This window comes from Lipophrys pholis (assembly GCF_963383615.2).
Source record: "Lipophrys pholis genome assembly, chromosome: 2".
NCBI lineage: Eukaryota > Metazoa > Chordata > Actinopteri > Blenniiformes > Blenniidae > Lipophrys > Lipophrys pholis.
This window is the reverse complement of record NC_137636.1, coordinates 12,213,259-12,227,715: the sequence shown is the minus strand read 5'-3', so window position 1 is coordinate 12,227,715 and position 14,457 is coordinate 12,213,259. Positions and strand designations below refer to the sequence as shown.

Here is a 14,457-nt window from a genome sequence, read left to right as displayed (position 1 = left end):
TGGGGGTTTCAACGTCATAGGAATATTACATTGACAAATATTTCTTTCTCAAATGTCCCATAATATTTGATGCACAATTCACAGATTATTGAACAAATCTGTCTTTATTTATTTCTCTAAAATGCTTCTTGTGTACACCGTAATGTTACAGGCTGGTTTCCAACCAAGCAAATTCTGCTTGACTGTTTTTAAGAGTACTTGTGACTCTGTTATGATGCGTCACGTCCATCAAGTCTGAAGCGAGTGAAATGCTAAATGTTCATATCTGCTTGTTGTTTATGTTCCATAGAGGATCAAACGTGGTTTTATGAGCACGACACACCATTGCTGTATGTTTTGAGATGCTCCGGGTATCGAAGGATCCAGTGATGTCTCCCACTACCGAAGTGAGCACAAATATTCACCACTAACTTGTAAAGTGCCTTCACTCGTGTGTATGTTACCATATGTTGTTGGCTACAAGGAGGCAGGCGGGTGGCTGAGTGAGAACCATCAACTGTGAGCAAGTGGCCGCTCTGTGGGGCCGCACTCGGACCCAGGGATGAATGAAGATACATTTTGACTTGAGCACGTTCCTCTAATGGCCATAATATTGTATTTTACAAAGAGGTTTAAAAAGTGAGCTGACTGAAGAAGAAGTAAAATACGTGATCGATACTTACACTCACACAGAGAGATGTGTTCTCGCTGGCTTATAGGCCTCCATTTAATCAGCTTCTCTTCATTTCATTAAGGACTAGTGCGATGGGTTTCCTGCTGTCTTCGTCTGCAAATTCACACGCGCCTGCACTTACAGGCAAAAGTACTACACACACTCACACAAAGCAGAAACTGCACCTTTAACACGTGCTTTGTGTGTCAGATTACTCAGTGCTAAGAGGCTGCCAAGCTAGAAACGCTCAGAGATGATTGACTCTGTAGAAAGAGCTTCTTCTCTTCACCAACATAAAGCAAAAGTGAAAATAAAATAAAAGGGGCTGTTTCACTTGACACAGCGAGAGAGGAGCTGACTGAGAGTGCATTAGTAAGTGTACGTGTGAGAGAGAGCTGCCTTTCTATTCTGTCTCCAGCATTGAGCATTGCCATTTAATATATGTATGGCATGTTTATTTATTTATAAATAAATGCATACATCCATAATTGCACAGAGTATGTATATACACCCTTGTAGAAACACACACATCCACATGGAACTGTCCTTCCAAAACACAATATTAACCGATGCCCAAAGAGAAAGACAAAAATAACACTGATTAAACAAACATATACATGAAATAGAAAAGGACAGATAAAGTATTAAGGGGGTGTGTGTGCATTTGTGTGTCATGAGGTTGTGGGGGATTCTTGTGCACTCTCGCACGAGCCCGTCTTTACCAGCGAGGGTCCCCGCTCCTCTCTGTGCAGCAGCTGATGGGAAATCATCGTGGATTCTGGCAAATGGCCAGTTCGTGGTTACCGTGGCAACCGCGCCAGCGCCATCCATCTTGGCTGTGATGATGTTTGAGGAACGGGCCGCTTTCTCAGCCCTCACTCTCAGTAATGGCTTCTTTGATTGGTGCCATGCATAAATGAATAAGAATAGGTCAAGAATGTGATTTAGGTGGAATCCATAGCATTTTCCTTCTTTCATATCTGCTCAATAATGTGGAGTCATAAACACCTCCACTGCAGCCTGGTTGTCAGATAACCTCCTCATAGTGGTTTACAAATGTGTTTGCTCTGCCAGAAATACAAGAAGTGACCAAGAAGTAAAGCATAAATTGGATAAAAATTTTTTTAACAAAAACACCAGTTGAAAAAGAATAAATCTACTTTGCACACTGACTTTCCCTAATTGCGATGTTCACATGTAATTTTATTCAACACACACTCCTTCTATTGCATGTGTGTCTGTCCTGAAAGGGCTTTTGTTGAAATTTCTTTTATTTATTGGCCATTTAATACTTTTTTTATCATTATTATTTTCCATTTGTGGCTCAAAGAGCTCAGAATGAATGGCTACAAGCCAATTTGAGGCAATTATGTGACGTCCAATGATTTTTTTTAAAAGTAGAATCCTGAATAAATGAATGAGTTCAAGGCTTAATATCATAAATATTTTTACATGACATTACCTGTATTTATTGAAATATCAGAATATGTAAGCCAAGGCTGAATGAATGGAAATTTGCTGGAAAAAAAAATAAAAAATCCCTAAAAAGATGTTAATACAACTCAAACCTTGGGAAAACAAGTTATTACACTTGTTTTTTTTACATTTATACGCTAACTTTGTTTTTTGTGTAATAATTATGTTTTCAAATGCATTAGATCACAGTTATATCATTGTCTTTTTAATGACACTCAGTCATATATTAAAATAGATTTATAGACTTGCCAATAGTAACTATAAGAGACAAAGGAGACCATGTGCAATTTAAATACATCAATAAATTTGAACACAATGACTGAAGAGAAAATCAAACCATATACGTAGAAGAAAAAAAATTCATTGCTTATTTCCACCTCCATTATTTCTTACAGTACTCCACTGTCTTCTCTCTAATTAGTATCAAGGTCAAGTTACAAGCCAAGAGAGAAGCTCAGGCGTCTTTTCCAACAGAAGCTGCTCAGGGGGAGTTCCCAGAGCAGCTGGGAGATGTAAGTCCTCCACTGTGTCCTGGATCTGCCCCGCAGGTCTCCTCCAAGTCAGTCACGTCCAATATATCCAAGGATAAGTGTCCAGACAGCAGCTTTTCAGCTCATGGTAGTGAATAAAATAGTAAACACTGCTCAAAATGGAACCTGTAACTCCACGTGATACCTCGGGGGGAGAAATGATTCAATGAAACAATGGTGTGTGTGTTTCATCGTGTCGCATTCGTTTGAGTTCAGGGGCCTCATACAGCCTAATGTGAGCTCAGGTGGGATGCACCAGTAAAATGATAGATTAATTAGCTTTAAGCTACAAGTTTTTAAATGTTTTTATGGCACCATCAACTATTTTTTTGTTTAGTTTTTCTTTGAATCTAACATGTCGATTCAGTTGTGATGCATATTTGCTCCGGGCTGTGAGTGTGTGTTAAGTGCTGTGTCATCGCTGAGTGGGCTTTTCCCATGAGGGAATCGAACAGAGCTCACGTGCATTTTGTTTGTCCTGAAGCCGTTCAACTTCAACCTTTTCACTCTGACTTTGCGGAATAACGCCAACCTCTAAATGCCGTGTGTGTGTGTGTGTGTGTGTGTGTGTGTGTGTGTGTGTGTGTGTGTGTGTGTGTGTGTGTGTGTGTGTGTGTGTGTGTGTGTGTGTGTGTGTGTGTGTGTGTGTGTGTGTGTGTGTGTGTGTGTGTGTGTGTGTGTGTGTGCGCAGATATTAGCCACTCTCTCTGTAGGACTATCAGAGTCACACATTCTTTCATGGTTATGACATCGGCTCCTCTGATCCAGTTCTGTGACAAACCAAAGCTTCATTTTTATCTCTCCTAGCCATTTGCACTTGTCATTGCTCTTTCTGTGTGTGTGTGCGTCTGTGCGAGCGCGTGTGTGTGTGTTTATACATATCACCAGGCATAAGTCCCCACTGTTTGCTATTAGTCTTAAAAAGTTGATGTTTAGGAATTAAAACTTTTTTTTCACGCTCACTTTATCTCATCATCTGTCATTTTAAAGTCGTTTCCCACTGGCTGTTTGACACTTAAGCTGATATGCTTAATGATCTGAACATCCTGCTCTGGTGACTAACTGCTATCAAAGATTAGATGTCTTTAAATGTGATCCAACTCCAAATTAGGAGCCGGGTTGTCGTTCCTGAACAAATTAATCAGTGCGAGCTCTTTTTTTTCTCGAGGCTTCGACTGTTTACTTGCAACTGTCTGCTAGAAAATGTAGAAAATGCCAACTTATTTTCAAAGTAATTAGTAGATGAGATTCAATCACCCACATGTTGATTCTTCCAGATGTGTTTATTGCTTTTTACCCCCCTTATGTCATGATTTTGCAACCGAAAAGTGTAATGTACACAGACCAGGCATAGATAAAGAGTGGAGGTCATTACTCAAAAAAAGTAATGGATTTCTTTACTTACTCCATTGCTTTACCGTGTAGAGTGATACACAACTTATGAGCTGTGCATCAGCTTTGTAATCTCTGACATACACTGTAATTACCAGCTCGCAGTATAAAACATCAAACCTCACTATGGCCCACATATCATCTGTCTTCCCTGTTAATTAGGACACACTCCAGCTTTTTCTTTTTATGCTCAATATAATAAATGAAAACCATAAAAGCTGACAGCAAAGCTGCAGAAAACTGGACCAAAGAGCTTCATACTGAAAAATGTCATGGTAACAAGGCTCAGCTGCCTGCACTCTTTGCACTTCACATTTATATTCTTGTCTTTTTGCTCAATGAATCCTCTGCAATGTCCACATCTCCACCCGCACTCCCCCATTCTTGTCGTATCTCCTGCATGAAGCCGTGCCAAAGAGATGTGCGGAGAGGTTAAGTGTCGTTCAAGCTTTCATGAAACACAAGTAAAGCCTCATTTGTTCACTAAGTATAACTTGATTACAGACAATTTTATACATTGCAATGAAATACGGTTTCCCAGATAAGATGACACATTTACAGTCCGACACTGTTTTGCACCCAGTTACACAATAATGATGAAAAACAGTGGAAGATATCTCTCATATCATTTGAGACTTGTTTAGCAAGGCTTCATTGTATTTGAATGTTCTTTTTGTTTTTTGTTTATTTAACAGTTTTAAGCATCACTTAACCTGTGGTGAACCAACATGTCTCAGTGCCGTCACTCTAAAAGCTGCTCTGTTTTCCATTCAGAGAAGAACTTATTGAAGCATGTCAGCTTTATTATGAGGGTCAGCACATCTCAGAAAAGGAAAAAACAATGTGTGCAGGCTTTTATTTCAATGCTTTGTTTTCCTGCTATGCCTGCCCGTGTTCGAGTTCCTCTGCACTCCCCAGAGGTATCCATTTGTCACCATTGTAAGGCAGAATATTAGAAAATGTTGGGAAAAGGTTGAGCTTTTTTTGGTCGGTGTGTTAGTGGGTGTGTGCTACCCAGAGGTTTCAGTGACTAATGCTGCTAAGTATTGAATGCTAATCCTGTTCTGGGAGCATCCAAGAGGAAAAGCCTCCAGTGACTGACAGCCAGAAAAAGCTATCACATGCTTCCTGCTCTCGCATCATCTCACCACTCAAACCGCAGACTCACAAAGACCCACAGGTACACACATTGTCCTTCACACGCGTATACATGGGTGCACAGGCGTGCAATGCATTGCTCAGTGGAGGAACTGGAGGGACCTCCAGAGAAAAATAACTTGGGATGAGACACAGAGACAGATCTTCGCCACATCTCAGCTACTCTGCGTTTTCTGCTGCAACGGCGATGACCGGACCGGTGTGTGCGCGTGTGCGCGTGTGTTAGTTCCATGCTGATAACATGCACCCTTGATATCCCCAATAATGGTGAAGGAAAGGTGCGCTTGAATGTTAATTCTGTTTCTTCAGTCTTACTCACATCATGGTACAAAAGAGCAGCAGGTCAAGCACATCATCAGCTCCATGCTTCCACATCGCTGTGATAGGAATCGTAATGTGGAGGCAGAATGGATTCAGCACAACCTCAGTAGAAAACCAAGGAAATCTATGTCACCTGAAATGTTCAAGTTGTGTATTTTGTCTGGAAGTGACTCCCTTTTCATAACAGGCTCAATAAAGCTCAGTCATGCCTGCAGTCAGGTACCCAGATCAAAATGTGCATGTCATCCACAAAACTGAAATAATGATGTGGACTGCAGCATCAACAATAACATGTTGCATGCTTAGTCCAAGCCACAGAATGTCTAAATGTAGCAACTTGAGTTAAGTCATGCTGCATAGATAAATATCTAGTTCTGTGTTAAAATTCTCCTCCATGTGTGGGACAACTAACTGCATCATGATAGGAGCTCGTTTCAACCTTGATTGTGCATTGTGCAGTACGCTTGCTCTTGGCTGCCAGGAGCAGCACTAAGCGGAGAGAAAAGGAAGGGGGGGGGGGGGGGGGCTATTTCTAAAAGTGACACAACATCTCCGGACTCCTTGTCGCAGTGCCTGGCACCAGTGGAGAGAGGGTGAATGTTACCTGCAGTCACACAAGCCTCTGTCTCCTGACGCAGTTTAGACCAGCAACGAGCAGAGCGAACGCAGCAGAGTGAGTGCGGACAGTCCGATGCAGTTTAGCCACATAAAGACAACTGTTGAACTGCAACATTTGAGTATTATCGGGAATATAAAGCAAGTAGAGCAGCTTGTTAAGTTATTGGAATAATAAAAGTGGCAGCAGACGCTAGCACACTGAACATAATGGCTACAAATTGTCAGTGGGCATTCACACTGCTGGACAGTGACAAAATAATTGCTCCCTCTGGATGCCAGGGGTTATAGACTTTAGTTTGCTGCACTAAGCATCACTGCAAGCTTGACCTCAACTGTAAACACATGACAGTTACGAGAAAGAGTTCACAAAAATAAATTGGGTGTGAAAAAGACTGCCGTATAAAACAGCCCAGCAGAGCAGTTGAATGTGGACACCTTCTTAGCCTCCAATCCAAAGTCAGCATCTAAAGTCAGGAGTGCTCATCTCTTTAATCAGTGTCATTAAATCATTTGTATTTGTGTAAATAAAGGATTGATTAATCCTGCTCGTAACACAAGTGTACAGACCGCATGCATCTGGAGTTCAGCAGATCCAAAACTAGATTACAAATCATCCTATTGCAGTAACTAAAAAAAACAAAAACAATGTAGACCAATGTTTGTTGTTATATTTCACAGTTATATAGAAGTTTCCAGTCATTTTTACTTGACGAGCCCCCAGATTGTCTCTGTCTTTGGTCTTTGGTCACCCACTGATCTTTTATTTACAGAGAAGTCAAACAGGTGCACACACCCACTCTCACCAACAGCTCTGGATTCCACAAAGTGTTTTATTACAGTTTTCTTTGACATGTGCAAATCTAGTTTTGACAACCCTCAGAGTAGTGAAACGTCAGGCCCCCTTGTGATCTTTTGCACTTCCGCCTCAGTGGGAGCTGACTCAAGATGAAAAACCTTTAGTTTCGAAGACGTTGGTTATAACCAATATGTGCAAACATTGAAAAAAACCTGAAAAGGCAACCATGCGACATGGAAATCAATTATTAGATTAAACGTGACATTGCTTGGAATGTTTTTTTTCAGAGTGTTCTTGTGAGTTGAATACATGTCAAATCAAAATCAATCAAAGCACTTCATCTTTAATCTACATTTCCATCTGTCTGATGTGCCCATGTGTGTCCTCAAATGAAGTATTGGCATCCCATTCGTCAGGTCCTGTGGGTATCGAGGTGAGTGAAGAAGTGGAAGATTGACTGGAAAGTGGAACAAGATGGAGAGCGAAAGTGAAATGAGAAGGCTGGGGAGAGCGGAGTAGGGAAACCACGTGTGTAAGTGCAGAAACATAGTGTGACTGTGTGGGCACTGAGCGGGGAGCAAGAAATACAGAGATGGAGTGTGATACCGGGAGAAATTGGAAAGGGAAGGATGGCAGAAACCAAAGAGGGAAGGTGTATTTCAAGAAAGCGGGAAGAGAGAAGGAAGGAGCAGAGCACGGTGGGAGAAACGGTTGAGAGCATGTTGGTGTTTAATGGAGGGTGAAGAAGGTTGAAAGGCAGAGGGAGACCATGGAGGAGCGAAGAGCCGGAGGCCACGAGTACCCTTTGTTCGCTCACACATTTTGATGATACGCATATTCACACCTGCAGTTTCACACACTGTAAAAACGGAAGCCCACACCCTGCGTGAAGCCTACCGAGAAATGCTGTGGCAGTTTATATTTTATTCCAAATCTGAGGTTAATTCTATCAGACAGCTCATTTAAGTCTGCGGTAGAGTGTCCTGGATTGAAATCAAGCAGACACGTCAATAACAGATGGGAGCGCTGAGTATTAGAAGGGAACACAGACATCAAGATGTGGCAGCTTCAACTGTTTCATTTCAGCATCAAGCTCCAGGTTAACGGGTTCCAGGTAGATGGAGCTAAAACTCTTAACAGTGAAACAGGACTAATGGAAAAATCTGGATAAGCAATATGTCCCGAAAGATTGTTTGATGGAGTCGGCATGGTCGTAAAGCAGGACACAGCACTTTTCCAAAGTTTCTTGAAGAGAAAATTCTACTCGCTTGGTCGCTAAGTTAGAGTATTTTTCCCATCTGATAAATTGACCTGTTTTATTCACATTTAAACTCGATATATACAGTATACTAGGAGCAGAGCTGCCATGGGATTAGGGGTCTTGTTCGAGGGCCAACATTGGAGGTGAACAGAATATATGCTTGTTTTGGTTCATTTGAGACTTTAAAATTGTGTGATAATCTCTCTTTCAAATCCCTGAACGCCAGCAGAGCACAAATCCTGATGATGATGATGATGATCCTTCCCTGATCTGTTCCACCAATGTGAACCGTATCATCACGGAACAAACACATTTTCTTTTACCATGACCAAGTAGGAATTTGCCTTGATAAAAAAATGACTTGCACACCTTGTTTTCCAATCACAAAATTGGATTGAATTGCTATATACATTTTTATTATTATCATTTTGCACCGAAATAGTGATAGGTAGACTGTCTCTTCTGCTACAATCATCCTTAAACCACTGGACACCATCCACCACTGTGCCGGTCAAATTACTTATAATGAAAAACTCAAAGGTTGCCTCAGCTATCCACATGGCGTCGGCATACAGCAGTCAGCAGGTGTTCAATCTATCACTTCTCAATATACCATGCATGTATTTATCGTGTCTGCCCTCAATAAAGATGATTATATATTTTTTGTCTTAACATTAAAAGTGAATTTGAGATCTTAAAAATGCTTCAACACATTAATCAAGTAAGTTTTTCTATTTGGGTGATGTGACTGTTTATTCAAAATTATAAATTACAAGTAACCTAATAGAAGGTGATTGTTCTCCGTGATCAACATACAGACTGTAGCGCCCCCTACAGAACAGCCAGTCTTTACATGTCGAAAGACTCACTGCTGACTTCAGTAGTTACGTTGAAACGGATTAAACCGTAGGTGAGCAATGAGTATGAATTAGATAAAAGATTCATGGTCTTGTTGAAATCTATCAAGAAGTGGAACAAAGTAAACAAACAAACAAACAAACCAAAAAAAAATGGAAACTATGGAAGAAAGTAGGTAGACAGGTTTGACAGTGGCTATCAATGAAAAACTGACTCAAGTTCTCTCTGTATAAACCATCCATCCGTCCATCCGTCCGTCCATCCGTCCATCCATCCTGTATAGAACCGAGATGTTCAAACTGAACGTTCCCGCTGCAGATCATGATTAATTTCTTTAATTGGCCGCCGAGACATAATTTGATAGACTCTTTTATTAAGACTGCCTGGGTTTATTTAGATTTGATGTAGAAATTGTTGAAAATGTGCAATGAGTGACTGATTATGTTCCGTTATCAATTTTCAATATCCTGAAGTTCTTTAGTATCGCTTGTGGTTTTCGATGCGGGAGAAGCTCATATTACAAATGTGTGACACACTTATGAGACCTGCCCCTGTTGTGACCAGTTCAAGCTCATGAAGCTGCGTTTTTCTGCTTTTCTAAATATCAGAAATAGTCCAAGAGTAAAGGCGTTGCAAGGTGCACATGCCAAACTCTGTCAGCTAGGAAAAATAAAGGTTGATGCACGAGAGGCTTGTGATAGATTTTTTTAGTTTTCCTCTGAGAAAAAGAAAGGTTGGACACCTCAGGAACAGACCTTTAGGAAAGAGAGAACAAGAAGCAGGTGTGATATGAGGAGATCAGGCCAACATATAGAAATAAGTTCCGGAATGAGGGACACGGGGGTGAACAACTAACCACGATTACAAAAAATCGGAATGTCTACCAAATTTGGCCGGTGTTGTAGGAAGTGGCACAAAGATTTAATTGCTATTGATCTTGGATTAAGAATCATTTATCTAAACATTGATCCGTCATTAAGCTCTTCATGCAGAAGCCAGCCAGCAGACCTAATGTACTTTTTTGTGGCTCTGTCCGATTCCCTCCATCTTTTGGATAAGTATTTTTTGAAGCTTTTCGAGAGATGCCTGAAATCCAATTTGACCCTGGCCCAGCCCCGCGCCCTCGTGGTTTAACTTCAAAAGAATCCCCTCGCTCTCTTACCAAATAAAATCGTGTGCGGTCGTGGCTTTCGTTCTGCTCTGCTGCTGCCGGTATAGATCTCTTTTCAAATGGAAACAACACACCGTTCAACCCTTTTCTCCTCTCTTCAAAACTGTCACAGATTTCTTAAAGCTCGAGAAATTGAATAACACAACCAACTGGTGCCCTTGGATTCATGTTAAATCAGAAAACTTCCGTCTGCATGTTGACGATTCTTTCTGGGACCGTCTTGATTACAGTTTTAGGCAGAAATTGGTGTTTTGGGTGTCCATCCCAAAATTATGGGTGTCCAAAATTGATTTGGTCGGTGAGGGTGGGGTTGCTTCTTAAGAGTAATATATTTCCTTTTCTCATTTCATTTTGGAAGTGAAAAAATAGATAAATCATAGGTCCATATAATTAATACCACCTGTGTGGATTCTGCAGGAATAATTCCTCAGCATCTTGGAAGGGAAAATCCTCTTCTCTGCTTTAGCATTTGAACGATGAAGGATGTCAGAGAATTACAAACCAATCAGAAGCTACTTTCAAAAAGTATAGACCACATGGTATCAATTGACCAATCACGTTGCTCGTTACTGGGCGTAATACAAAACCTGAAGTCAGTTGTGCGTTGTGCACACGAGCTGATAATTCACTATATTTTGGTGAAAAAATACGAATTCAGGCAAAATGAAATGGTATTGAAAAGTGAAAAGTATTGATGGACATAATATTTATATTTTAGACGCTTTGAGCAACACGTCCACTATTTTTAGTCTTTTTCGAAAACTGACTGTCCAAATGACGGCTGGACGGCCCGCTGCATAAAACCATGGTCTTGATAAACATTAAAGAAGGCATCACATTTACATTCACCTCTGCTCACATCGACTCATATTTGCTTACTATATTCTCCTTTCGTCTAAAACAGAGGCTGAAACGTCGACTCTTGTCAGAGCAGCAAAAATGTCATCCTCCATGCCAGAGGGCAACGGTGTTCACCGAAAACATCTACAACAAGAGCTTATGAGAATTAAAGCAGCTAATTTAACGAAAAGTACTAATTGTAGGTTTGCTATTTTCTAACCTCGAGAGAACCTCACTATTACAGTGATTTGGAGTAATTTGATTACTGGTTCTGATGTGCTGAGATTGACTGCCATGGTAGTCATTACCTGTGAAACCAACAACCCATTAATTTTTGGAGATCGGTGTTCAGAGACGGGGGACAAAACGAGATGCTGGGAGTAGAAATGGTGAATCAATTTTCTCCCAATCTGGATTTACAGTGCTTATTTTTATGTTGATTGACTTGTACTGTAATTAAATTCAGATTGTCAAGTTCAGTACTAATTACTGTTGCTGAATGAAAAACTGAGTAAAATTACGTTTGGGGAAATGTTTTAGGTTTTTTTTAATTTACTGCCCAGAAAGACGCTTGAGTGTTGTTGGGTTTTGTTGTTTTTTTGTGTGTGTGTGTGTGTGTGTGTGTGTGTGTGTGTGTGTGTGTGTGTGTGTGTGTGTGTGTGTGTGTGTGTGTGTGTGTGTGTGTGTGTGTGTGTGTGTGTGTGTGTGTGTGTGTGTGTGTGTGTGTGTGTGTGTGTGTGTGTGTGTGTGTGTGTGTGTGTGTGTGTGTGTTTGGTAAATTAAAATCTTTAAAATCCACACTGGGACCAACTTGCTGACCATCGGCAGCTTCTTTCAGTCACTGAAAATGAAATGAGATGTAAAGTGCACACTTTCCTGTTCAAGACTGTGAACAGAATGAGTCACACTTTTATGAAAATGGAAACACATTAAAATAGCTTTTTAAAATTTGTATTCTTCTGCTGCATCACTCTCACACACACACACACACACACACACACACACACACACACACACACACACACACACACACACACACACACACACACACACACACACACACACACACACACACACACACACAACTCCCCATGAGAGCTCAGTGTGTTCAGCTTCATGCACTTAACCACCTCGTACTGTCGTGATTCCTGTCCATCACCTCTTCCCTGCTGCAGTATAACATGGGAGTACGTGACGGGAAAGAAGTGCATGGAAATGTTTGACAAATCTGGCGACAGGTGGTCACGGAGCTGATAAATGAGAGAAACAGCTCCCACCTGGTCTGTGTGTTTGTACAGCAAGAAGATCTTTACAGTCTTTACGATCTTATTTTGACAAGTCTGCCTTTTGTACATCGCCATTCATTCAAATGGATGTTCTTAGAGCCTGAGCCGCATAAAGACAGGCATAGAGCTCTATGGGAGGAGTTTGCATGTTCTCTCTGTGTCTGTGCAGCTTTTCCTGAGTATTTCATCCCAAGGCATGCTCATGAGGAGTGAATGTGGTGTGGGTCATTTTCTGTCTCGGGCCGAGATGTGCTGCAGCCACTATGACTCTTATCTGGATAAAACGAGTGCAGAAGATGAATGGGGGCATAGTTTTGTCAAATTCTCCTCTTAAAAATTCACAAAGTTGTAATTTTCTGCCTCTGTGGTTCTCAGTTGTTGAGGGAGATCTTTGTCCGGATCAATGCTGCTGTGATAACTGTCTCATTGTTACTGGTGTGGCGAGAAATAAGAAAAGACCTGCAGTGTCTGAAGTGTGTCTCTCTGGCGCTAACAATGGAACGTTGTTCATTAAATCCATGTGGTGTTTTGACGCTCTTGTCTGTATCGCTCACCTCTCACAGTGCCTGTTTTGGGTTTTCTCTCCCAGGTTCTGCTCTCCGGTCTCATCGGAGTGGTGTCGTGGAAGAGGCCGCTGTCGCTCGTGGTGAGTGTCCTCCGAACACCCACACTTAGCTGCTAATCTGACAGCTCTGAACAAAGCTCTAATACCAGAGAGGGAGCCTCTTATTGAGCTGATTGGTACATGTTGTTCTTTTCGAGTTGGATTACCACATTTAGCTCAGTAAATACAAGAGAATAGAGAAGTCTGCTTCAGCTGAAGACATAACTGAAGAGTATGCTTGTTTTTTTAATCATATGGGCATAATAGGAAAAGCCAGGTGACAATGTCTGATCAGTGAACTGGACTGATTGGAGGGTCTGAAAGAGCCTTTAGGGCCAAACGCCACTGTTTGTGTCCAATACCAAAAACTAAAATCAATGTTTATTACAGTTATTTGTATTAATTTCATTTAATTAATTTATGTAGCTCTAATAACAACACAGCTATTTCATCACCCCTCACATTGAAATAAAGAGAAAACCTCAGCAATTCTTATGAGAAAGCATCAGTGACAGTGGAAAGCAAAAACTCCCCTTTACCAGGAAGAAACCCCAGCAGATCCCAACTCTACATGCTGCAGGTTCGATGGGGACAGGAGACACAAATCCCAAACCTTCAGTTTCACTGTTCTGCAGGGAAGTACAGAGAAGAGAGAGAGCAAAGACTGCAGGGGAGGAAAACACAAAGTTTTCACAAAGATAACATAAGATATAAGATAACTTCGGTGAGGTAGGACTGTATGGAACGTGAAAGTAAGAGAGAAGCGTAGCTCATTAAAGGTCTCTGAGCAGTCCTAAGCCTAACCCTTGTTTCAGTTTTATCCTTACGAAGTTTTCCGTTCACTTAAAACCAAGGTCGTCGAGTTTGTAGGATGTGAATGAAAGCAGGCTTCTCTTGATGCAGCAGCAGAACAACAAACACCCCATTACTTCCTTCATACTGAACCTCCAAAGAGTCCTTCATCTGTCATCTTGGTTTATTAACTTAGCGTAACACTGAGCAAACCGTGTTTCTGGTCACACTTGTGGTTCAGTAGGTGTTGTCACTAAATGTTTTTTCAACATTTGAAGCTTGTTCAGGTTGTGTTAAAACCGGTCGATATCAGCTCCAGTGTTGTATGTTTTCACAGCCACTGACCTGGAAAGAACATGACCAAAGTCAGTCAGAAGTTTTAATGGTTTTCACTTTTCTTGTCAGTTTCAGCCATCTCAGAGGGAAACAATCTAAACGGCCTAGTTCAGTTCAAACACAGCATCAATTATGTATTGAAGGCTTTGTATTGTCATGTAAGCCGTGCTCCTATCCAGGGATGACAGCACATGCACAAACACTTATCAGACTGTTGACGCATGAAAAAGAAATGCGCACATCATTTTTAAATGATTTCATTGAACAGGAATTGCATTTATTATCTGCCAATAAGAAGAATTGTGTACCACTGAGGACTGATGCAGCTGCGTAGAAATGCCGGCTAACATAATCATCGTCAGTGGA

The 14,457-nt window shown here is 41.1% G+C and overlaps 1 protein-coding gene across 1 annotated transcript in view; it reads left to right on the top strand.

The window, feature by feature from the left end:
- Nucleotides 1-14,457, top strand: part of fam189a1 (family with sequence similarity 189 member A1) — a gene marked incomplete at both ends in the record, with an annotated part of 115,484 nt that overhangs the window by 37,082 nt on the left and 63,945 nt on the right. The window contains one exon of the mRNA XM_080493468.1: nt 12,949-13,005. Coding sequence (XP_080349594.1) covers nt 12,949-13,005 — 57 coding nt within the window. The remainder of the gene's footprint in view (nt 1-12,948; nt 13,006-14,457) is intronic.